The sequence below is a fragment of the Fundulus heteroclitus genome, chromosome 13 (genome assembly GCF_011125445.2).
Source record: "Fundulus heteroclitus isolate FHET01 chromosome 13, MU-UCD_Fhet_4.1, whole genome shotgun sequence".
NCBI classification, from domain to species: Eukaryota; Metazoa; Chordata; class Actinopteri; order Cyprinodontiformes; family Fundulidae; genus Fundulus; species Fundulus heteroclitus.
Genome location: NC_046373.1, coordinates 37905571 through 37928844, shown reverse-complemented (window position 1 = coordinate 37928844; position 23274 = coordinate 37905571). Strand labels below are relative to the sequence as shown.

The following is a 23274-nucleotide window of genomic DNA, read 5'->3' as shown; positions in this document are numbered from 1 at the left end:
TTTTATGTTATGTTCTAAAACTATCAAGTACTGAGAAAGTCATGTGCTGAAATATTTTGCATTTTATTTATATATATATATATATATATATAAATAATTTTTTTTTTTTTTTTATATGAATAACATGTAAAATATCTCAGCACCTAATTTCCTAGTAGTTGATAGTGTTAGTACATCCACTGACTGTAGAATTACCTGTGAAACGTTTTCACACAGCCAGAAAACTGCTTGTTGTTGCAACCAAATCCTGTGGGATTCTGTGAGAGTAGGGAGTAGCAAGATGGCGGCCAGTGACTTCAGTTTTTCAGCAAAATCAGGACTCTAGTGTATAATATTGCTCAGTGCATATACCCAGTCCTGATGTGGCAGGTCCCCTTTTTTTAAGGTTCAGGCATAAATGCAGTTTAATAAAGTGAATGAAAGTATATAAATTGAATTATATACGTGTGTCCTAATAAGGGTAGAAATACTAACCTGTATTTCCTCTCAACATATTGTAAAAGATATGTTGCATATTTTACAGTTTCTTTTATCGTTTTGTTCCTAAAATGCCAAAACATTTGAGTCTGAAAGGCAGGAATATTTTCCAATATAAAAAAACAAATGTTTAATTTTAATAACTCTGTTATAATCCAGATTGTAATTCCAGTTCTGTTTTTCTCTCTGAGGTTTGGAATCAGAAAATGTTTCTTCTGGAGCAGCATCTCCATGATTAAAGGATGTTTACTCTTTTTATAAAACCATATTATTTTTATGTCTAATGTTTTATAATTTAATGCAGATCTTTCTTCTCTTGTTTATCCACCGTTTAGCTTTGAGGAGCTTCCTGTCTGCTGTATTCTGCTTCTGTTCCTCCTGAATAACATTCCTGTTTTTCAACAGAACATCCCAGAGTTCCTGAAAACCCACCTAATGGCTTTTAGTTGATGCTTTAAAAATACATTAACATCATTTATTTTATTTGGTGGTAATAATCTGAAACATCATTCCAAAATTCCATTTAAAGCGGCTATTTTAATAATAAAAAAAAAAAAATAACAGTATCTGCAGTTTTACCACAGCAGAAAAGTAAAAATAATCGGTTCCTCAGCAGGTTTTAAAATGAAGTAACTGGGTTATTTGTAAAGAACCATCAAATGCTTCACAAGTATAGAAAATTACCTTTAAGAACGAGAAATATATTAAAGGCAAGGCAAATTTATATAGCATAGATGATAATGATAATACATTATTAAAATATAGGAAAATAAAACAATGTAAGCAAGTATTTTGGATAAGCTGCTCTACTGAAAATAAAAGTATCCTGTTTTTACAGAGAAATTAACTCTGTTGGTGTGTTTGGAGGATGGTGGGTGGATTTAGTAACAGACCTTATGTAAAAATGTAGCTTTAGGTCATAACTGGTCTTTGACCTCACTGATCCTCATCTGACCTTGTTAACGTTGTTGGGATGAAAAAGGATGACTTCTGACTTTTCTGCATTAATTTAGAGGTTCTGATAGTGATACTATAAGCACATTGATTCTAACGGACGTAGCAGCAACAGATATAAAGTTTTCTTTTTCCAGCTGCTGTATGTTTAGCAAGATGGTTGCAGTAATCCATAACTTAAGCTAGGGGGCGCATGTTTGTGTAGAATAAAAGTGACCCAAGAATGAAGCCTTGAGGGACTTTGGACTCTGATCTTTGGAGGCGTTTATGAGATTAATAACTTGTTTATTTAGGTTTCTCTATCCAGACTGCACCATCGTTCCTCACTGAGAGCTCCACAAACCCATCACTGCACACTGCTGCCGGGATGTAAACACTACAAACAAAACACAGAGAAAAACCATCCAAAGGGTAGTTTTTTTCCCCCCAGTGTCCTGTCTAGCAATGTGGCAATAAGAACTGATGTCTCAATGCCAATTAGAGCTCAACAGATTTTGCTTTCACAAAAGGAGCAAACAGCTTTCGCCATAATCCTCCGCTTGATTTGTGCATGTAAATAGCTTTATTGTGATTCCTACAAGGAGAATTTCAAATTATGTGGACACTACAATGGGAAAGGAGAGGAAAGGAATAACAAGAAGAGAAAAAAAAGAAAGAGAAGAGGTGAAATAAGAGAAAAGAGGAGAGAATGATAAAACGTCCTCTGTCTGCTCCATCACCTGGAAAGAGACACAAAAGAACAGCACAACCAACAGACATAAAGCAACAGATACAATCGAGTAACACCTTGATGCCATTGCTAAATCATATGTATTATTATTTAAGCTGACATGTGTAAGTGATACCTGAAAAAAGAAAGTGAAAGAAAATAAATAAATAAATTATAGGCTTTCTGTATATAAGTGAACATTTAATAACTGGGACCCAGCACCTGTGGGAGTTTGTGAGAGTGCACTAGTTTATGTGAAAATTATCCAGAAGGAAATAGCTCGATAGTGGTTGTGGAGAACCAAAGGCCGGCCTTCCCCGAGCACAGAGGCAGGGGTCAGGGGACCCATAACCCCGGACTCCCAAAGGGGCCCCAAAGCAGGTCGCCCAGGAGGGGCCAACACAGGAAATCTGTTGATTTGATACCAGTAGAGCCGTTCAAACAGGCCGAGTGTCAACAGACCAATTTAATGGATGAGCTGTGAATAAAATAATTTATTATGATATTATAAAGCATTCAGTCAGAGACTTCCTTCTGCTTAAATGCTTGTTGACAGATTTCACTTCCTCTCTGCAAATGTTCCTGCAGGTTATCTCGTTTACAGTCTCATGTTTCTTCACTAAAATCATTGTTTCATGTGCAGCTTTGAAATCAGAAGCAGAGAGTCGGTGATGAAGCTTCTGATGTTTCACTTCCTGTTGCGCCGCTTCAGTCAACGTTCCGAGAGCAAAGCTGGAGGATCGTCTCCTCGTTCTGCACCAAGATGAAGCTGATTCAGCTCCTCTTCATCCTCCAGCTGAGCTCGCTCTGTCCAGGTAAATCTGACACTTTTATACGTTTTCAAACTGGTTCTGGGAATGTCTGAAAAGCAGAACTTTTTCTTTCCATGACAGCAGAACTTTAATCTTGGATATGAAAATAATAGTTTGAAGAAAAGGTGAAGCTGGAGTCTTTTTCGTTGATTGTTTCAGGATTCAGGATAAATTTCTGCTTTTCTTGTCTTCATTTTGTTTTATTGGGAACATTTTTTTTTTTAATTATTCAAGTGGACTTGGAGAAATTATCGGGTCATTTCTGTTTGGACCTGCAGTTCCAGTTGCTCCCAACAAGTTATTATATATTAACAAGTTTGTTTGATTTTAACGATGTGAATAAAAAGAAAGATGACTAGTTGTTCGGTTTGGTATGAACAAGAGCTGCCATGGTAAACTGGTAAATGTGTTTTGTGCTTGTTGCGTCATGCATGCTGCTGCTGTTCCACATAAATAAAAACTCTTTTTCTCATGACTTCAGCTCTACTGCTCCCTTCCACTCCAGCAGCAGAGAGAAATGCAACAAAGAAAGCTGAAGACCTGAGCAGTGAGTAAACAGTTGATCTGCAGCTTTTCCAGCAGACAGATGCTGAAGCGCACACATGGTGCTGCCACCATCCACCGTCAGGTGCTGCAGCAGTGACAGGATGTGGGGTTACCAGTTTAGGAAATGCATCGGGGTGGATTCTGCAGTTGCAGATCAAACTGAAATGGCAGCAGGGCGCAGCGCTCCCACGCAGCCATGCTACTGTTTGACACAAACAAGTTCAGCTGCTTCCTCAAATTTAGCCGCAGAGCTTCGTTTTGCCCACAGAACAGGAAGGGAAGCACAGAAGGAAGCAGAAACGCAAAATTGTTGAATGAAGCCAAATATTCCCTCACATAAATGCATTTATTTTTACTCCGGATCTGTTTTCAGACCCGGTCTCCAGGGAACCATCAGCCCCGCCCGACACAGAACCTCCCGTCCTTGTCTTCCTCTTACCGCTGAAACTCTTTTTAATCTGGACTTTTCTATCAGGTGCTACTGAGGAAACCTAATCTCAGGTTTTAAAATCAGTGAATAACAGAAAGATCTCCAGGTCTGCCTGTTTCCTCTGGATGAATTTTCTTCTTTATAGCCTAATAACCTGTTTGTCTGTTGTTCTGATGAGCCCAGTGAACCCATCAGGGGGTCCGATCTTCTCCCCAGAACCGAGCTCAGATTATCAGCATGGCCCCCGCCTGTAAAGGCCTGAGGACCCCTGAGTAGAGAGACGTTAGTAAATCCAGCCCAAAGGGACGTCTTCTATGGTTTATCGTGTTTAAATCCTCTAAAAAAAGTTCATCTGTCCAGCATCGGTTTTTATTTGCCTTTTTAAATTAGATTAATCTGTTTTTGGTTCATGTTTCACAACTCTGACCTTAAATTGATGTCCTTGAGTAGTAAATCCTTACATTATTTGTTCTTTGCTTTATTGCTCATGTCTTTGGTTTTGTTTTATTCAGAAGGACAATAGGATGATTATATTTTCATATTCTACATTATGCTCTCTCTATGGACTTTTGATCTTCTCGTACTTCCTCCACTGCTGTTCTGCTGCCGGCGATACTACGATCAGCGTATTTAAGCGTTTACTGAAATATATTCATCTTTTGTGGATTGACTTGCTTATACATAAATTATTTCCCAGTTGCTGCTTCCACTTCTTCTAGAAAGAAGCCAACTGCTGTTAATCTTTTAATGAATTTTAATTCAAATATCAGTATAACTCGTATTGATCCAAATTCTTCAAAGAGTTACTGTTGACGGTGTTGGCAGGAAGGATCTCTCATAGCGGTCTTTATTGCAGTGAATTTGAAGGAGCCTCTGACTTAAGACACTCTCTGTTCCAAAGACGGTGTCATGAAGAGGACGGTCAGGGTCCGTGCTTTTAGAGGGGGGGGGTGGGGGGGGGGGGGTGAGCACTGTCTGTAGACCAAAGCAAGATGGATGCCGAGCCATGCATCTGCTCCAGCTGCAACCCGGCCCCTCCTTTACCTTCTTATGCGTCGCCTCCTATGACTGTTGTGCCATTACGCATGTTTTAAGTTATTTAATGTTTAATGAATAACTCTCTGTCTGTTAGGTATTGTCTGGTGAATATCAGCTCTAGAGCTGATATCAGGACAACAGTTGAAAGGGATGATTTCAAGCTCTGGCGTTCTTTTAACAGCAAACTCTGCACACATGTAGAATAAAGGAGTGACAACTTCTTTTAAAGTTAAAGAATTAATTAACAGAAATAAAATGATAATCACGAGAACATCTCTATAGAATGCTGTTTATCTGAATTAACACTATATTGCAATCAAATAATCCTCTCTACTAGGCTAGTGAAACTTAACTAAAACTACTAAGCAAAATGAAGATAAAAAGAAGCTAAGGAACTATTTACACACAAAAGAAACAAAAAGACTAAATAAAATGGTTGATCATCAGAATGATTCAGTGAATCCTGGTTCCCTGCAGATCTGAGTTAAAGAACCAAAGTTCATCTTAAAGAACATGGAATGAGGTTAAATTAGCTTAACTAAATCAGAACATTTTAATATGTGCTTCAACCCATTCACAATGCAAATCCTGAGATAAACATTATTTGAGAAAATAACATTTTAAAGAATGATTTGCTCAGAAAAATCAACAACCTTTAGGACACTTGATTTTATTAATGCAATTATTCTACGGGAAAGCTAAGGGCGCTTTAGCGATCGGTCGCTTGAAGGTTTAACCCTAAAGTTATACAAAACACCATTAAATCAACATTAATCTTCCCTATCACTGATGTAATAAGGCTCACAGCATTATAGAACGATGGCGGAGTGAAATGAAAACAAGCATTATGTTTAAAACTAACCATAGTTGTGTTGACTCAGTGGTAGCATTAATGTTATACGGGAAGCTAATAGCGCTATGCTAGTGGACATTCCGCGCTAATTTTAAATACTTTTAAGCTCTATTTGGTCGTAACGGGAAAACACAAAAATTAATATCCCATCAATGTGTAAAACCCTTATGGAAATAAAGTTTGTTATAACCGTAAAAACACGCTCATACTACATCAGCAAAGTTTCATAGCAGCTAGCCGCAGCTATGCTTGTAACTCCAGGACATTTACTTCAGACACAGCTTAAAAGAAAACAGTGAAACCATTTTAATGAAACCTTTTGACTTTTCCTGCCTAACTCTGCCAACCTGTCTGTGCCGGATCCGGCCCGCCGAACAATTTAGTCCGCCCCGGTGGCTAAATGCATTATCATTATTCAACAATGATTTTTTTCCCCCCCCAGTGTCCTGTCTGGCAATGTGGCAATAAGAATTGTTGTCTTAATGCCAAAAAGAGCTCATCAGATTTGACTTTCACAAGTGGAGCAGAACTGCTTTTGCCATAGTGCTCCACTTGATTTATGAATGTGAATAGTTTTATTATGATTCATGCGGGGAATATCTCGAATGATATGGACACTACAATGGGAAAGTAGGAGGGGAAAGGAAGAACAAGAAGAAACAAGAAAAGGTGAAAGAAAGAAGAGATAAAAGGAAGAGAATGATAAAACAATTATTGAAAAAACATGTACTTCTTTTAATTGAAAATCTGCAGTTCCTATATTGCCCATGAGGGGCGCTGTGTTTTAATCAGCACATGGTAGCACTTCAGATGTGAAAATTGATTTTAAATAATTTCTTAATTTTTATCTGTTTGATGTATTTTGTCATGCAGGACAGTGTTTTTAAGTTCCAAAAAATGTGAATAAATGTTTTTTAACATTGTACAATCACTGTGATCAGTTCTTATGCATAATGCACTTAAGTAAATGTTTAACTGAGTAAACGTATTGTTGAAATTGCAAATACTTTTCTTAAAAACGCTGAGGTTATTCATAATATATTGTGTAAAAGTGAAATTCATTTAATATAAAAATCAACAACAAGTCCACTTTTATTAGTTTATTATTTAATCTTGCAATGAGTTTACTCGTGTGGCCCTCTTGAGATCAGATTAAGCTGAATGCGGCCCCTAAACCAAAATGAGTTTGACACCCCAGTTTTAGTTGTTTCTGTCTAAAATTATGAAATTTTGCTTGTTGCTCCTTTAAGAAGCTAGCAATACGAAAATATTTACCCAATAAAAAAAATTACGTCTCTCCAGTCTCCCCTCCAAAAGCCCAATATGTCATTAAATAATGAAAAATGGTAACACTTTAACAAAGTTGATGAATGGAAAAAAGGTTGGCAACGGCAATGTTGGAAAAACACTTGCAAAAATTACTTTTTGACTGTCGTAGACAAAAACGTAGCAAAGCATAATATCTTTGAACAAATGAAAAACATGAAAAATTATAAATGCAAAGGTAACAAAGACACGAGACACGTTCAGCCCGTTATCTGCCGTAATTCAGCCGTGATTTAATCTGAACAGCAGAGTTAACAGAGTTAGCAGGGTTAGATTAACAGGCTTTAGTCTGTTAATCTAGGCTTGCTCAGGAAGTCCAGTCTGCTCTGTCCCTTCTTACAGACGGCTTCACTGTTGCGTCTCCAGTCCAGTCTGTTGTCCAGATGAACACTGATGTATTTATGTTCCTCAACCGCTTGCTCTTCTTCTCCCAGGATGGAGCTATGTTTGAGCTAACCCTGTTTCTGCTGAAATACTCCAACATGAAGCGGTTTAGGACAGATTCCTGGGTGGCTTTAGAGGACTTTATTCTGCAGAATCTGCTTCTGTTAAAATGAGAGCTGTGCTGGGAGAAAAGGCTGATCTATATCTGTGGTTTAGATTTATTTGGCACCTTGATCACAGCATCTTGCTGCATTGTTTTAACTTTTCTGTTTGTCTTAAAGTCTTGGTTTTTACCCTGTACTGTACTTCAAATCCACAACTGCTGCTGCTCTTAATAAGTTTAACTGCTCTGCAGATCTGCAGACGTTATCTAACACCATCGTCTGTTCACCGGGCTGATGACACTCGGGTCTATGTTCCTTTGATCCTTCAGATCGCTGCAGCCCAGATTTGTTCCTATACATCAGAGTCTTTATTGTCCTCTTTGGGCATTTTGCTTTACGGCTCGTAGTAGCAGACATGCAATTAAACAACAAACACAGAAAAATAATTCCTGCTCCTCATGCTTTGCGTTTTCTTCCTCTTTGCCCCCAGCGGACCCGTATGTTCATCACCTCGGAGCTAAATGCATGTGGACCCTCAGGATACCTGGAAACAATAGTGGGGAGGTGGTTCCACTCCCACAGGGGTTTATGGACACTCTGGCTGCACGGATCTGCCGGGATCTGAACTGTGGAACGGTTCACACTGTGAAGAAAACCACAACGCCTCCCAACGGCAGCTGCTTCCAGGGCTGCTTGTTCCACGACCTGCGTCTGCAGAACTGCACAAAGACTGCCGACTCAGCATGCTCCGTGGCCACCAAAGTGGTTTGTGGTGAGACTTCCCTCTAAAATCATAAACATCCTTGAATGAAAGAAAAGCTGTGGCGTCTGAAAATAAGGAAGCAATCACTTTTAGCTCTGAGACGACAGCTTTAAACCAGGCTGACGTGTTTGAGGAGCCTGGAGTGAGGAAGAGGCTCTGAAGACGAGCAGCAGGGCTGAGGAGGCGAGCTGAAGACCCCCAAAGCTTCTCAGGCACGGTGGTGGAGGGCTGATGATACGGGCTGACAGGGAGTCATGAAGGGTGTCAGAGATTACTGAGGAGCTTAAAGTCTGTAGAAGACAAACGTAACTTAATAATAAATATAATAAACCGCCTGCATCTGCAGGCATGAAGGTCGTTAAGAGAAAGTTCCTCAGAAGATGCTTTTCTCTGATTTTCCAGGTGTTTTATGTGTTCAGAAACCATTTTAGAGCGAGAGGCGTTAAAATAAGGCAGGAAGTTAGAGCGGTCCTCTCAGGTATCATGATTTACTGGAAGCACCTGCAGGATAACACTGGACAGGTGTAACCAACACAGGTAGCAGTCTTCCCACCAACGTCGTTTTCTCAGTCCTGTCATCTTTTGGTTCATCTGGTTAAACTTTAAATCTCAGCTGTGGCACCAAGTCTAAAGCAGAACCAGGTGACCCTTTAATCTTCTTCACAAACGTCTCCATCCCTGCTGTCCTCCCAGAGGCTAACCCCCGGACCAATCAGATGACAGATGACAGATTAAAAGGCACCCGATCTGTATTACATCTTCTGTATGTTTTTCACGTTTGTGTCTTACTGTTTGTAATTGTTTTGTCTCAGGAACCTGGTCTGCAAATTAGCTGTTAGCTAGATGACCAATGAACATCGGTTGCACTGTAACAATGTTCTTTTTATGTTCTGTCCCTGTCAGATAACCGTATTAATAATAACACTCCATGCTGTTCAGGTGTGACGGTGATTTCCTGCAGCTAACAGCCTGATGCTGTCGTCCTCAGGTCACCAGTCCCTTCGGCTGGCGGGACACGGGGACCGCTGTGCCGGGCGGGTGGAGGTGTGGAAGGACGGGAAGTGGGGGACGGTGTGTGACGACCGCTGGGACCTGAGGGAGGGCGACGTGGTTTGTGAGCAGCTCCGCTGTGGGAAGGCTCTCAGGGTGACGGGTCAGGACGGGTTGTTTGCGGCGGGGAGAGGACCGGTTCACCTGGACGAGCTGAACTGCACCGGGAACGAGGAGAACCTGTGGGCCTGTGGGGGGGTGCAGGAAGAGTCTGACTGCGGACACAAAGAGGACGCCGGGGTGGTGTGCTCAGGTCAGTGTCCATCAAACATCTGGTCAGTGTCCATCAAACATCTGGTCAGTGTCCATCAAACATCTGGTCTGTGTCCATCAAACATCAGGTCAGTGTCCATCAAACATCTGGTCTGTGTCCATCAAACATCTGGTCTGTGTCCATCAAACATCTGGTCTGTGGGCCACAGCTGTCCAAGCTGAGACGTTTTACCGGACGCCTCTTTTCACCAACCTGGAGGCAGCAGACGTGATGATGTGGTTTATTTCTGAGAGATGCAATCATGGTTTTACTGTAATTCAGACAGAACTGAACGAAGGTTAACGTTACAGAAAGTAAATGAGTAAAAGAAAAATTATTTCTGTGATTCCACTTCCAACCACCAGCCTCCTGAGTGGAGGTGTGTTTACAGCGAGGAAGATGTTGTTTCCTGTTAGCATCCAGGTAAACGGCTCACTTGGTCTAAACCAGGTGAAGGGAACACACCTGATCACGAGACATTTTGCTTCAGGTCACTTCCAGGTAGATGGAAACCTGCCTGAGTTCTGGTGACAACCAGCCGTGGTTCAGTGAAGGTAAATCTATGAAACTGAGAAAAACCTGTTTTAGTTTAAGGTCAGCAGATATATTTGACCTTTCTGTAAAGAAATCCTCTTCTCTGATCTGCTGCGGTTCCTTAAGAACATCCACCTCACAACATCCTGAACTAGATTCTTCTGAAACGGTCAGAGGCATCTGGACCTGATCAGAACCAGAGGTTCTGATGTCATTAAACAGTCTGCAGATGCTCAGTCTGCATCGTGAACGCAGGGGCGGAAATAAACCAGAGGTTCTGAATTTAAAGCTCACTCTGACCTCAGGGATGTTTGGACCTTTGGAGGTTCCACCTGGAGGAGACCCAGAACTCTCAGCATCTCCCTCCTGGAGGAGGAACATCCTGAGATCCTCCAGGAGCAGCTGGAGGATGTGACTGTGGTCCGGTTCTGTCAGTGACCCGAGCTCCATGGATGGATGGATGGATGAATGAATAAATGAATGAATGAAAGGTTTAAACAAAGGTTCCTAAACAAAGACAGATGCTCACTCAGATTTATCTTGTTAATAGAACAGGAAACTGTTTTTAAAGTTTTTTTTCAGCACTTTTCACTCAGGATTTAGTGAAAATTATCTCTATACACCTGTTATTATTTTATTCATGGTTATTGTTTCTTTCACAAGGGGACATATATTAACTTAGATGGCAAAGTTTGCACAAGTTATTTAAGTTTGTGCTTATTTTTTAGCTCCTAAATGTAATTCCACAGCAGAATGTGCACCCATTATGTTCTGCGTGTATTAGTCTTTGGTTTTGAACTCATTCAGGATAAAATCAAGCAACAAAGAAGCTGAAGTTAGAAGGAAACCTTTGTAAGTTAGATTGGAAACTGGAAGCTTTTCTCTGCTTGTCTTGCAGGATCTGTGGCGTTTCCTGCAGAAACCACAGCAGCCGTGACTTTGCAGGAGACCACAGGTAAACTCAGGGTTTAGAGTCTTAGATTGTTTCAGGAACATGAATCTGTGATAAATCTGATGCTGGTCTGTCTGTCGCAGCTCTAATGACCACCAGTTCTCCTGCTGAGGGTCCATCTCCAGAACTTCTCACCATCATGGTTCTGTCTCTGGCGCTGATCGTGCTTTTCATCCTGAACATCGTCCTCTGCTGCCTCTACAGACAACGGCACGGTTAGTCCCGCCTGCTCCCTCTGGGCTCGTCTGCAGGTCGTCTGCTTTTAGGTGATAACGTCAAATCTGCGGTAAATTCAGCGAATCGCTGCAGTAAAGTTAGATTTAACGTGGCTGAGAAAGGCGCAGCGAACAGAGGAGATGTTGGATGAAGGACCCGGTGGACCCGACGCTGCTGAAACCCAAGATTTAAACATGACTGACGAGTGAGAAAAATAACAAGTAATTAAAATCAAGAAAGTCTAATTTCAATAAAACGATACAATAATCACAACTATTAAAAAATATATAGTAAATATGTAGCAAATTCTATTATTTCCCTACAGGAATGTTACTCCTCAGAATAACGCTTCTTTGCGGGCTTTTGTTTTTTTATTATCAGAATAATTTTTCCAGAGGACCTGATGGATCTGATGAGAGATCTGATTGGCTCAGACGATAAGAGCGGCTCTGATAAAAGCTCTAAAATCCCCTCAGGATAAGATCTGAACCGCAGCTTTTAGAGCCGGTTGATGTCGGCTAACATGAACCTAACAGCAGAGCATCTGTTCTGCAGGTTCTAACAGCGTATTAAAGGTTCTGCGTGAGCTCTGGCAATGTTCTCCAGCCGCAGAACATTCTGGGTTAAATTCGTTAATGAGTTAAAAAAAAATTAAACTAGAGTCAAAATTATTTGATGCAGAAATTTGACTTAATATTTAAACCAGAGACACAGAGAGGAGGTGTGTGACGTCATACCATGGTCCATCTGAAATATTACCTTTTAGTTCTTCACATCAATATGTTTTAGTTGTTTCTATCTAAAATTAGGACAGTTTTCTAATTGCTCCTTTAAGCATGCTAGCAGTATGAAAATATTAACCCAATAAAGAAATGGACGTCTCTCCAGTCTCCCAACAGCCCAATATGTCATTGAGTAGTGAAAAAAGGTGATACATCTAAACGATTTGATGCAGAAATTCATTTGACTTAATATTTAAAATGAATCCAGGATCGATTGGTCCTCAGGAGAGACGGCAACATAAACCTGAGTGTCGTCAGCAAAGCTGAGAACTTTGACGCCGGCTCCCCTGATGAACTGAAGGCCGGGGCGCACAGGATTATCTCCTCTTTTCATTTTTATGCTTTTATGCTCATAAATAGCTTCTAAAGTGTTTTATTTTAATCGATGCGTCTCGTTTTATGTGTGCAGTGTCTTTGCTGCAGCAGACTCGCTGCAGTGAGAGATCTTCCACGGATCAGTCTCAGAACCACTACAAGGAGAACCTACACCTGGTTTCTGTTAACGCCAGGCCGGCAGACGGTGAGTCTCTGAACAGCTCCGTCCAGCAGCTGCTTTAAGCACTAATCATTTCTGTGCTTTTCCTTCATCATAACCTGTTTCTGAGCACAGTGATGGGTGGTTGCTGACTTGTGCAACGTGCGTTCACATCATCGAGTCGGTTCATTCTGTGTTTTTGTCTCAAGTCGCCTCCAACTCCAGGATTCTTTGGACCCAGATTAGTAGCGTTGACAGCGCGTCAGTAGATTCAGACTATGAGCAGTATGACCCGAGCAATCAGCCGTCTGTCGGTTTATCAACCTTCCGCAGTGAGCTACCTTCCTTTTTCTTGCTCTCTGGGCATTTGCTTTGTGTGCGATCTGCACTGTTGCGGTTGAAGCTGCTCCGCAGCTTCTTTTCTGCCTCTGCAGATTGATGCACGTTGCACAGAAACTCTGCTGACGGCGTTGTGATTGGACTGACGCACCGTGCCGTTCTGTCTGCAGATTCTCAGAGATACCGAACAGACCTGAATGCAGCAGTGGAGCCTTCGGCGCTCAGCCGCCTCGCTGAGGAAGGTGAGTCACTCCAGGTCTGCAGAGATGCAGAGATGCAGCAATGTGCACGTCTCAGGCTTTGCTCTCATCTGCAGCAGCAGTCAGGAGATCAGATCTTCTGATTTGGTTTAACTTTAAAGAAAACACTTTAAAGACAAAAGCCACAAATAGAAAACGCAAAGATCCGAAACTACTGAGGAGTCGCAGATAAATATTTATTTATGGGGTCGTTTAAATACAATCAGAAATAAAATATATTTAATTTTTCATTTTATTAACCAACTGAAACACTTTAAAACTTATAAAATAAACAAAGCCCCGCCCACTGTTTGATGCTGATAGATAAAATTATTCATGCTAAGATTTAATAATCTCTAAAAATGTTGTTTGCTTTAAATATACAAATAATTCACATTTTAATTATACATGTAAATTCATTATTTTACATTTTACCAATTATTGCAAAATTTATATGATTATAGATTATTTATTTGATGCATGTATGTTCAGTTTTCTTTAAATGAGCACATATTTATTAAATAACTGATTTATTTATTGAATTAAGGTAATTTTGTCTCTCGCTTGCTGCACATTTACATTAATATCTCAGTGACCCTGAAAGACTTTATCAGACGTTTGTTAAAGAGTCTGAAGAGCCATGATGGACCTCAGCTCAGCTTCTCAGTGAGGTCCAGTCAGAACCGGCGGGTCCAGTCAGAACCGGCTCCCCTAAGCTGCTGTTTGGTTTCGTCTCTTCTCGTATTTCATCTTTTTATCTAATTTTATTTCCTGCTGGTTGCAGCGCCTCAGCTCAGATCCACCATCTCTCCTCTAAAAGCTGGAAATGTTCTCCTGCTTACTGGAGGTCCGGTGGTGAAGGTAGCGGTTCTACGAGGCAGAACCAGACGTTCTTCTCCCCAGTAGAACACTCAGCTTCTCCCAGCAGGTTCTCAGCAGGTTCTCAGCCTGAAGCGATGAACAGACAGAGTTCTGGTTCTGCCTCCAGGATCCTCCTCTTCAGACGGACCTCCTCGGTCGGCTCCTCCTGGATGCTGGAGCTCCTGCTGCTCGTTGATGACCTTCACCGTCATCTAAAGCCTTGTTTTAGTTTCAAACCCGTAACTCGTTGAGCTTCTGGACTCGAGGCCCCCTTGTGGAGAAACATCGTCAGAACTTCCATGTTTCCTCTTTATCTTGCAGATTTCGGACCTCCAAACGAAGACATGGCAGCGTTTCCAGACTACAAGGAAGGAGCCGCGGGTCTCCAGTACAGCAGAGTGTCAAAGATCTCCGAGGACTCGTTTGAAACCTCCAGCACCTCCTCTGGTGAATGCTACCAGAACGTGAACCCCAGTTCTGACCCGGAACATCCAGGTAGGTCCAGCTTCCCTCTCCCTCCAGACGTTTCCTACATTTCCTCTTCAAGGATCTTTGGATGAGAGTTAAAATCAGATATTTTATTATTTCTAAGCTTCTTCCTGATGGATGTTTTGTTAAAAAGCTTAAAGATGAAAACTAGTTAGAATAAAATTACCTGAAACTTTGATTCAGATCCTTCATTTCTCTGGTTCCCCTGGACGATGAAAACTTTTCCGCTTCATAACCACTTAACTGTCTGCAGAACCGTCAGAACCGGGCCAGAACTGGGCTTCTTCAAGCCCTCCGCTCTACACCAACACTGGTTTGGAGCTCGGACCCGAAGGAACGGCGCAGAGTTCAGGTAAAGGTGGCAGGAGAGACGCCCTCAGCAGCAGCAGCGGGTTCCTGGAGGTTCTGGAGGTTCTAACGCTTCTCTCTGGTCCAGATGATGATGACTACTGTCCTGTGAGCCCAGACTGAAGACCTTCCTCTGATGAAGATGACGGTCTGTGAAGGAGAGGCTGCGGCTCACACCAGAGGTCCGGATCTGCTCTCATTCACTCTACAGCTGGTCAAACTATTCACCACAGGCCTAAAGTTTAGATTATTTCTTTTATCACATTGCAAAAACAGTTTTATTTAAGTATTTTAATTTTTACCTGATCTACAATAAACCAAACACCCAATATTTCCTTAAAATAAGCAAATTAGTCAGAGTCTGTCGAAAAGAGACTGTAGATGTGAAACATAAAAGAGGTTTTTAGGTTTTTCTGGTTTGGAAAAAAAAAGAAGAGAAATGAGCCGAAACCAGGAAGCTCCACCTTAGACTCTACCGGCCTCAGGTCAAAGGTCATGATCCTGAACCAGTCTGGCTGCTTGGAAGGCTGAAGGAGAAAGAACCAAGATGGCCGCCTTCACCTGTCGGGCACGGTGGTGGCAGGATGATGCTTTGGCTCTGTTCAGTGTTTTAGGATTTTTCAGGTTAAATTGCCATCATTTTAGAATCGGGTTCAGAACCTCTTGTTGTATTTCTATTAAAACGGTTTAGTATGCGTATTAATGAGGCGCCCCTGCGGCGCGGTCCGACTGGACCTTTCCTCAGACGTTAATCCCGGGTCTGACGTTAATCTGCCGTAACAGCAGGAAAGACGGCAGCAGCTAGAAGGAAAACGCCGCGGTTCTCTGAAGCTTCAGCAGAAGCCGTCAGCTGCCTGTGAATGTAGACGTTTCTGTCATTTAGTGCTTTTCGTTTAACGTTTGGCTGCAAAGCTGATCGTTAGGATAACTTGAATTTATTCCTGTGATGTGCTGCAGATCTGCAATCAAACTAAAGAGCTCCAGCTTTGGCTCCCTAACTGTGATTATCCCTCCGTGGTGAAAACATGAGAACACATTAAAATATTATTTTTCAGTAACTTGTCTGGTTCTGGTCTTTGTTGGTTTCTTGCTTCATTTCAGCTGTAATATTTTTATTTGAAAACTTCAGCCTTTGTTTATGGCTTTTCTCGCCTTAAAAAGCCAGCAGGTTTCTTCGTGACACACCTGAGCAGATGATGATGATGCTGATGATGATGATGATGAGACCAAAGCAGACGGAGGATCTTTACTCTTCAAATCTCTGACCAGTAATAACTGCATCTGGGCTGCAGCTCAGAAAGGTTTGTGGTTTTTCCTCCACCCAGACCTTCATGCCGGCGTCTTTGTTGGGAAATCGCCCTCGTCTTCCTCCTGATGAGCTTCCTGGGGACGTATTTGAGGTCAGCAACAGAAAAATTTATCCACAAAATGCAATATTTTACATAGAAAATGAAATATCTCCACAAGGTGGCGCCAAAAGATTGTGAGGTGTCTGAATACAGAAGCAGGAGCGTCTAAACCATCCCATAATAACGCTGACAGCATGTTCAGGGCGGAGAACCAGCCTGAACATTCTGGGCTTTGACTAGGCCATTCTAGCTTATGAATCTGCTCTGAAATGCATTCATGCACAATCCAATCTGTACATAAATAATGTCTCTTTTTTGTTACATTTCAATTGTTTGTATACTGTATATTTAAAATCTACTGTTTACTTCTAAATCTCTGCTGCACCTAAAAAACTGTAATTTAACTTCTACTGCGATTTACAGAAGCTGTACGAAACGAAAGTTTGTTCTGTACGCACTTTGTGCATACCGAATGACAAATAAAGTTGTCTAAGTTTAAGTCTAAGTCTGATCTGAACCACCCATAATATTTCTTTGTGCTCAGGCTGGTTCTCCTGCTGGAAGGAGAACCTCCTCCTCAGTCTCAGGTTCTCCTGCTGCCTCCAACAGGTTCTCCTTCAGGACGGTTCTGCTTCCCCAGAACGATGAAGATTTAATGGTTCTATTCCATCTTGAATCCTGATGGTTCTGGAAGAAACTGCAGTTAATCCTTTAATCCTTGGAGAAATATGATCCCTCTGGTTGATTTTCATCAGAACTCTTGCTGCAGCATTTTGGATCAGCTGAAGACTTTGAACTGCATTTTGTGGACTTCCTGATAGTAAAGAATTACAATAGTCCAGCCTTGAAGTAAATGCATGGACCAGTTTTTCAGCATCACTCCTGGACAGAATGTTTCTAATTTTGGCGATATTCCGGAGGTGAAAAAAGGAAACTCTGGAAACCTGTTTAATATGGGATTTAAATGACATGTCTTAGTCAAAAATAACACCAAGATTTTTAACTTTATTACCAGAGGCCAGGTTAATGCCATCCAGATTAAGTGATTGATTAAGAAGTTTATTTTTTGAAGACTCTGGTCCAAAGATTACAACTTCTGTCTTGTCAGAATTTAAATGCAGGAAATTTAAAGTCATGCAGCTTTTGATGTCATCAAGACATGACTGCAGTCAAAGTAACTGATTGGATTCATCAGGATTTATGGATAAATATAGCTGAGTGTCATCAGCATAACAGTGGAAATTAATCCCATGCTGTCTGATACTTTTACCGATCGGAAGCATATATATAGTAAAGAGAATTAAATAAAGGTTTAATAATAAATACATTAAAGGACAGTTTACACCAGAGCAGATTCATGGGTTAGGATGGCCTAGTTCAATCTGGGCTTGAGATGTTTTATAAAGAAACTTTGTAGATGTTGCAAACTGGTGGAGGACATGTGGTCAGTCTGGAAGCTGGAAAAGTCCCTCAGAGAACAGCGAGGAGAGAGAAACCGCAGCAGGAGGTTCTGGTGAGGCAGGGAGACAGTCAGCAGGCTGAGAGGGAATGCTGCGTCATCCTGATGACGTCATGAACCCAACTGGTCCGCTGCAGGTTCTGCCGAACCTCCCGCCGCTGCATCTCGGATCTTGAGTTTGGCGACACCTGGTGGACAGACGGAAGCGCTGCACTGGGACCTGCAGCCCACCAGCGTCATTCAGCACCACGCAGAGGTCCATGTGAGCAATTAACGCTCCAGACACAACTTTCCAGATTTAAACCTTTAGGACACCGTAGTTATTAATTATAAACTCCAATTAGCAGATTATCAATTAGATGGAGGTAAAACCCTGCCTTCTGTCAACCAAGCAGTGTTTGGGCATTTTTAGACTGAAGTACAGAAATGGAATGATCTGTAAATAAATATAACAAAAAATGTGTTTATTTTACATAAAGTTAGGGTGAAGTCTGACTCTTCTAGTTCAAAGTCAGTACAGGTAGATGAAGCAGCTCTTAGTTTGTAAAATGTTGGTGAGCCCTGCGGTAAGGTCTTCATTACTTATCAGGAAACACATTGAATTAATTGATATATTTTTACCATTTGTATTAAATTTATAACTAATGAAGTCATCATAACAAACATGTGAGTTGATCGTTCAGCAAAACATGTAATATTCTTTCTAAAAGGGGCCCTGAGAGATTTTAACGCTCTGTGGGGTCCAGAGGAAGTAAAATAAATATACAGCTGATTCTCTGCTTATATTATTACAGAAATAAAGACAAGAACCTGTTTCTCTGAGTTCTCAGTCCAAATTCTAAAGATTTTCCTTTTGTTCCATCACCTGTTCTGCCGCCGGAGGAACGTTGATCCATGAAACCTGCACAGTTATGTGAGCGTGCAGGTATGTGCAGCTCACACCTGTAAAACTACAGAGAGCAAACATGTGGAGCTCCAGACAACCGGAGCTCAGCTTTCTTTGCTTTTCAACAGAAAGACGCCGATTGGACAAGAGTTTCTTTTAAAGGTAAAATTTAATCTGAAACAGCTTAAAACTTCATAATTTCCATCAGAATCATTCACCGGTTTGTTTGCTCTACACATGACACTTATACTTCATATTTCATCCCAGTTTCTTCATTTAATGTGTAAATATTGTGATTTAAAGTTTAGCTGAGACGACTAAAGCAGCCAAAGTCTGGAGAAAAATCACAAAATAACTTTAGAAAACCTGGAAACCTTCAGATCAAGACGACTTCAATGACAGGAAAGTCTGGATCCCTGGAACTGGATCAGAACTTTCTCCCTGATTATTTGGTTGATCTAACTCGTGTTGCACGATCTCCACAAACAGATGAGACCCAAAAGAACCCAGCGGCCGCCCGCCGGGCCGCGCTAACAGAGGGGGATGCTGGTGGAGCAGCAGGCCACCTCGTAGATGATGCTGATCAGACACAGGCTGCCTGCAGACACCGCCGTGCCGGAGCTGAACACGCTGCCGTCGTCGTCGGTGGTGGCCGGCCTGTCGCTGGTGGAGGCCGGCGGCGCCTCCGTGGTGGGCACGTTCTTCACTGAGAAGAACCTGGACTGGGCGCCCCAGTCCTTCAGGGTGAAGACCATGGTGAGGTTGTCTCCTGCAGAGAGAGGAGGCGTCAGAGGCGAGCTGCTCAGAGCGCCGTCCTGCTAAAGGACCGCAGACTCACCGCTGCTCAGGACGGAGAGGTCGCTGAAGTTGGCCCAGCAGCCGCTGAACAGGATGGTGGCGTTGCCCTCCAGTCCATCCACCGCTTCTCCGGCGGCGTTCTTCAGGCTGGCGGTCACCGTGAGCGTGGTCACGCCCACAGAGACGCAGTTACCCTGAAAACAGCAACACGGCCCAGTTACTGGCAGAAAGACCCGGATCTCTGCTGGGTCCGTCCTGATGGGCGGCAGCAGACCCGCCTGAGTCCACTACGGGGGACAGGTTGTCCCACGTCTATGGGATGTCCTGCCAGAGACCTGAGGCTCTACAGCAGGGGTGTCAAACTCACTTTGGTTGAGGGGCCGCATACAGCTTAATCTGATCTCAAGAGGGCCACACGAGTAAACTCACTGCAAGATTAAATAGAACTAATAAATGTGGACTTGTTGTTGATTTTTATATTAAGTTAATTTCACTTTTACACAATATATTATGAATAACCTCAGCGTTTTTAAGAAAAGTATGTGCAATTTCGACAATACTTTTACTCAGTTAAACATTTACTTGTGCATTATGCATAAGAACTGATCACAGTGATTGTACAATGTTGAAAAACATTTATTCACATTTTTTGGAACTTAAAAACACTGTCCTGCATGACAAAATACATCAAACAGATAAAAATTAAGAAATGATTTGAATTTTTCCACACCTGAAGCTTAATCTGGTAATTAAAACACAGCGCCCCTCGTGGACAATATATGAACTGCATATTTTCAATTAAACAAAGTACATGTTTTTTTCAATAATTGTTTTATCATTCTCTTCCTTTTATCTTGTCCACTTGTGAAAGTCAAATCTGATGAGCTCTTTGTGGCATATTATTGCCACATTGCCAGACAGGACACTGGGGGGGGAAAAAAAAAAAAAAAAAATTAATAATGATAATGCATTTAGCCACAGGGCCGGACTAAATTGTTCGGCGGGCCGAATCCGGCCCGCGGGCCGTATGTTTGACACCCCTGCTCTACAGGCTGTGGAGGTGTTCAAAAAGCACCTGAAGACATTTCAAACGGCCTTTTAATACTTATTTCAATTGAGCTTTTATGGTGTTTTATTGTGTTTTTTGCTGTTGTAGCACTTTGAGATTTTATTTGAAATGTAAAGTGCATTCTAAACAAAATTGATTATTAATATTATTATTACATAGAGAAACCCAAAACACACACACTGGTTGCAGCGTCGCTTCCTCCCCAGCACTTTTCAAACCTCAGAATAAAAACCAACATTTCGGCTGCAGGCGTCACACCTCTCCATCTACCATCCTCTGAGGTCGCCTGGTTTAAAAACGGGATCTGATCTCAAGCTTCTGGCATTTTATCCTCTCATCTTAATTTTAGGATTTAATAAAAATGTTAAAATGTCTCTGAACGTTTAGCTGCTCCCCTGCTGCAACACATCTGGGTCTAACAAGCTGCTGATGAGGCGTTCAGGTGGGCCGGCTTTCTGGACGCCGGCTCTGAAGTGGAAATGTTTCTGACAGCAAATCAAAACGGGAACAAATAAAAAGAGACGATAAGCAACTAAAAAAAACCTGATTTAGATGATTTAAGAACAAGCTAAATATTTTAACCTGTATAAAACAATAGAAAGCAGGCAAAGTTCGCTCTAGTTTAGGTTAAACATGAAAACTGCTGCTGGGTAACCGGACCTTCTGACCTGGGTTGACCTTCTCCAGCTGCTGCAGGGACGTAATTAAGTCTTTATTGTACAGATAATGACACTTTAGGCAGATTTTTACTAAAACTCATTAAGGGTGACTTGTTTACCCCCAGAATGTCTTTTTGTAAGTTTTAATGTTCTCTTTCTGTTTCTTCAAGGAAAAGCAGAAAGCTAAACCAGAAGCAGTTCCCCAAACTGGATCCAGTGTAGACAGAACTGCTGGACCCGTTCCAGGTGGAGGGGCAGGTGAGGTTCTGGAGAAGTTCTGAGGTTCTGAAGAGGTTCTGAGGCTGCGTCCTCACCTGGTCGTCCACGGCCATCAGACGCGGCTGCTGCAGCAGCGGACCCACGAACTCTCCGGCCAGCGGTTCCTCCACCAGCAGCAGGCGCGACACGCTCGACACGTAACTCGTCTTCGGCTCGTCTCTCGTCACGTCCTCTGCTGCCACCTGCAGGTGAAACGTGGAGAACCAGTCAGACCCCTGCTGAGCTTCAGCCACCACTGTCGGCCATGACGGCGGCCCGACTCGCCTCGCTCCAGCTCGGGTCCGAGGAGGAAGGAGGAGGCGGGACGATGCCCACGGAGGAGACGTTGAAGCCGATGGAGCCACTGAGGTTCCCAGAGACGGCAGCCTGACCCAGATCATCTGCGATGCTCTTCAGCAGCGCGAAAGTCCTCCTCACCTGCAAGAGCAGAGATCATTCAGGAGGTCCTGGACCTGCGTGGATCCCACCCGGTTCCCCCACTGACCGGCGGTGCTGTTGGTGGTCTGCTGAACCGGAGGCTTCTTGATCTCCACCTCCACCGTCAGGCCCGTGGACCTCTTCCTGCGCCGCGCTCCACCGTCCTCCCTGACGATCTTGGTGATGCGGATCATGTTGGGGGGAACCTTGAGGAATGTCGCCAGGTTCTGGATCAGGTTGTCGCCAAAGAACTGGTCCTCAGTGAGGGCCGGCATGTTGAAGGCCAGGACCAGAACCGGAGACGTCCTGATCTCCACCGGCGTGGAGCCTCTCAACAGAACCTTCATCATCTTGAAGTCCTGGTCGAAGTAGTTGGTTCCCATGGAGGCGTTCATCTGAGGCACGAACTCATCTGGAGAGAGAAGAACCGCAATGTTCCTAAACGAGGAACCGACTGTGGTTGGACACGACCTGGGAGCCAATCAGAACCGGACCAGAAATGTTTCTGTTCAAAGCGGACTGAGCAGGAATATGGAGAAGATGAGGAACGGTTCCTGGATCATCGAGGAGGAAGGAGCATAAAACAGGGACAATATGTAGAAGAAATTATTTATCGGGTTTTAAAAATGTGACTCTAGTCATTTAAAAAGATACAGCAGGAGGATTTTAACTGATTCTTGTTCTGACTGCAGATGGTGGGAACTGGACCCACTCAGAAATGAATTTTATGTTAACGATAAGCTGATGTTGGGCTGAATTTGGACAAAAATACCAAAATTAATTTTCTGCATCAAAAATTTGACCTTTTCTCTCTGAATTTCTTCCTCTTTGCGTCTTTCAGTAATTTTAAATCTGAGCGATCACACGTGGGGTTCCTCAGGGCTCCGTTCTCTGGCAGAATTTATTCTGGTTCTACGTTATAGAATAAGACAATCTCCTCCTTTCTCTGTACATAAACCTTTATCTATCCAGATAAAAAGATTTAGAACCGGCGCTGCAGAACCCAACTTAATGCATTCATCATTAGCCGTATTTGTAATTTATACAGAATTCTAACTGAACCAAACATCTAGGTTCTGTGCTCCTTGGTTCTGGTACCACTTCCTGGGAAACCTGAGGCATCAAACCTGTCGGCTCCTTTAAATCATCATTGTTGGTTTTTCAGTTCTTCATATTTTTGTCTTAGTTCATATGAAATTCCAGGATTTGGCTGAATTTCTGTGATTCTCTAGAACCGTTGGTACCGGACCGGATACCTTTGTACGCCGGTTCCCGCAGGATGTAGTCGGTTCTGTCGTCGTTCCACACGGCGTTGGTCGGAGCCACCAGCCGGTCTTCCACGTAGACGTCCAGCCGCTGAGGGTTGGAGTAAAAGACGGAGACCAGGACGCTCTGATGGAGACAAACACGGAGACGGGGTCAGA

At 42.5% G+C, this 23274-nt stretch overlaps 2 protein-coding genes across 3 annotated transcripts in view; one reads left to right on the top strand and one right to left on the bottom strand.

Annotated features, from left to right (window-relative positions):
- Positions 1–247: 247 nt before the first annotated feature.
- On the top strand, positions 248–15992 carry LOC105918871 (T-cell differentiation antigen CD6). Of its 2 annotated transcripts, XM_036145679.1 has the most exons (13): positions 248–1842; positions 2784–2955; positions 3434–3499; positions 8124–8405; positions 9385–9699; positions 11132–11188; positions 11269–11400; positions 12593–12703; positions 12868–12990; positions 13168–13239; positions 14419–14592; positions 14840–14938; positions 15023–15992. In XM_036145679.1, exons 2-13 carry the CDS (start codon positions 2904–2906, stop codon positions 15055–15057), a joined length of 1518 nt encoding a protein of 505 aa, XP_036001572.1. In that variant the 5' UTR covers positions 248–1842; positions 2784–2903; the 3' UTR covers positions 15058–15992. The 2 variants fall into 2 exon arrangements, with proteins under 2 accessions (XP_036001572.1, XP_021167109.2); XM_021311434.2 differs by lacking the exons at positions 248–1842; positions 12868–12990 and having other exon boundaries at positions 2482–2955.
- A 2817-nt stretch (positions 15993–18809) lies between these two features.
- The window catches only part of pkhd1l1.1 (PKHD1 like 1, tandem duplicate 1), a 52796-nt gene continuing 48331 nt past the window's right edge, over positions 18810–23274 (bottom strand). The window contains exons 71-76 of the mRNA XM_036145678.1: positions 23107–23242; positions 21914–22262; positions 21698–21845; positions 21469–21615; positions 19467–19620; positions 18810–19397 (exon numbers count right to left, since the gene is read on the bottom strand). Of these exons, the coding sequence (XP_036001571.1) occupies positions 19159–19397; positions 19467–19620; positions 21469–21615; positions 21698–21845; positions 21914–22262; positions 23107–23242 (1173 nt within the window). The 3' untranslated portion in view covers positions 18810–19158. The remainder of the gene's footprint in view (positions 19398–19466; positions 19621–21468; positions 21616–21697; positions 21846–21913; positions 22263–23106; positions 23243–23274) is intronic.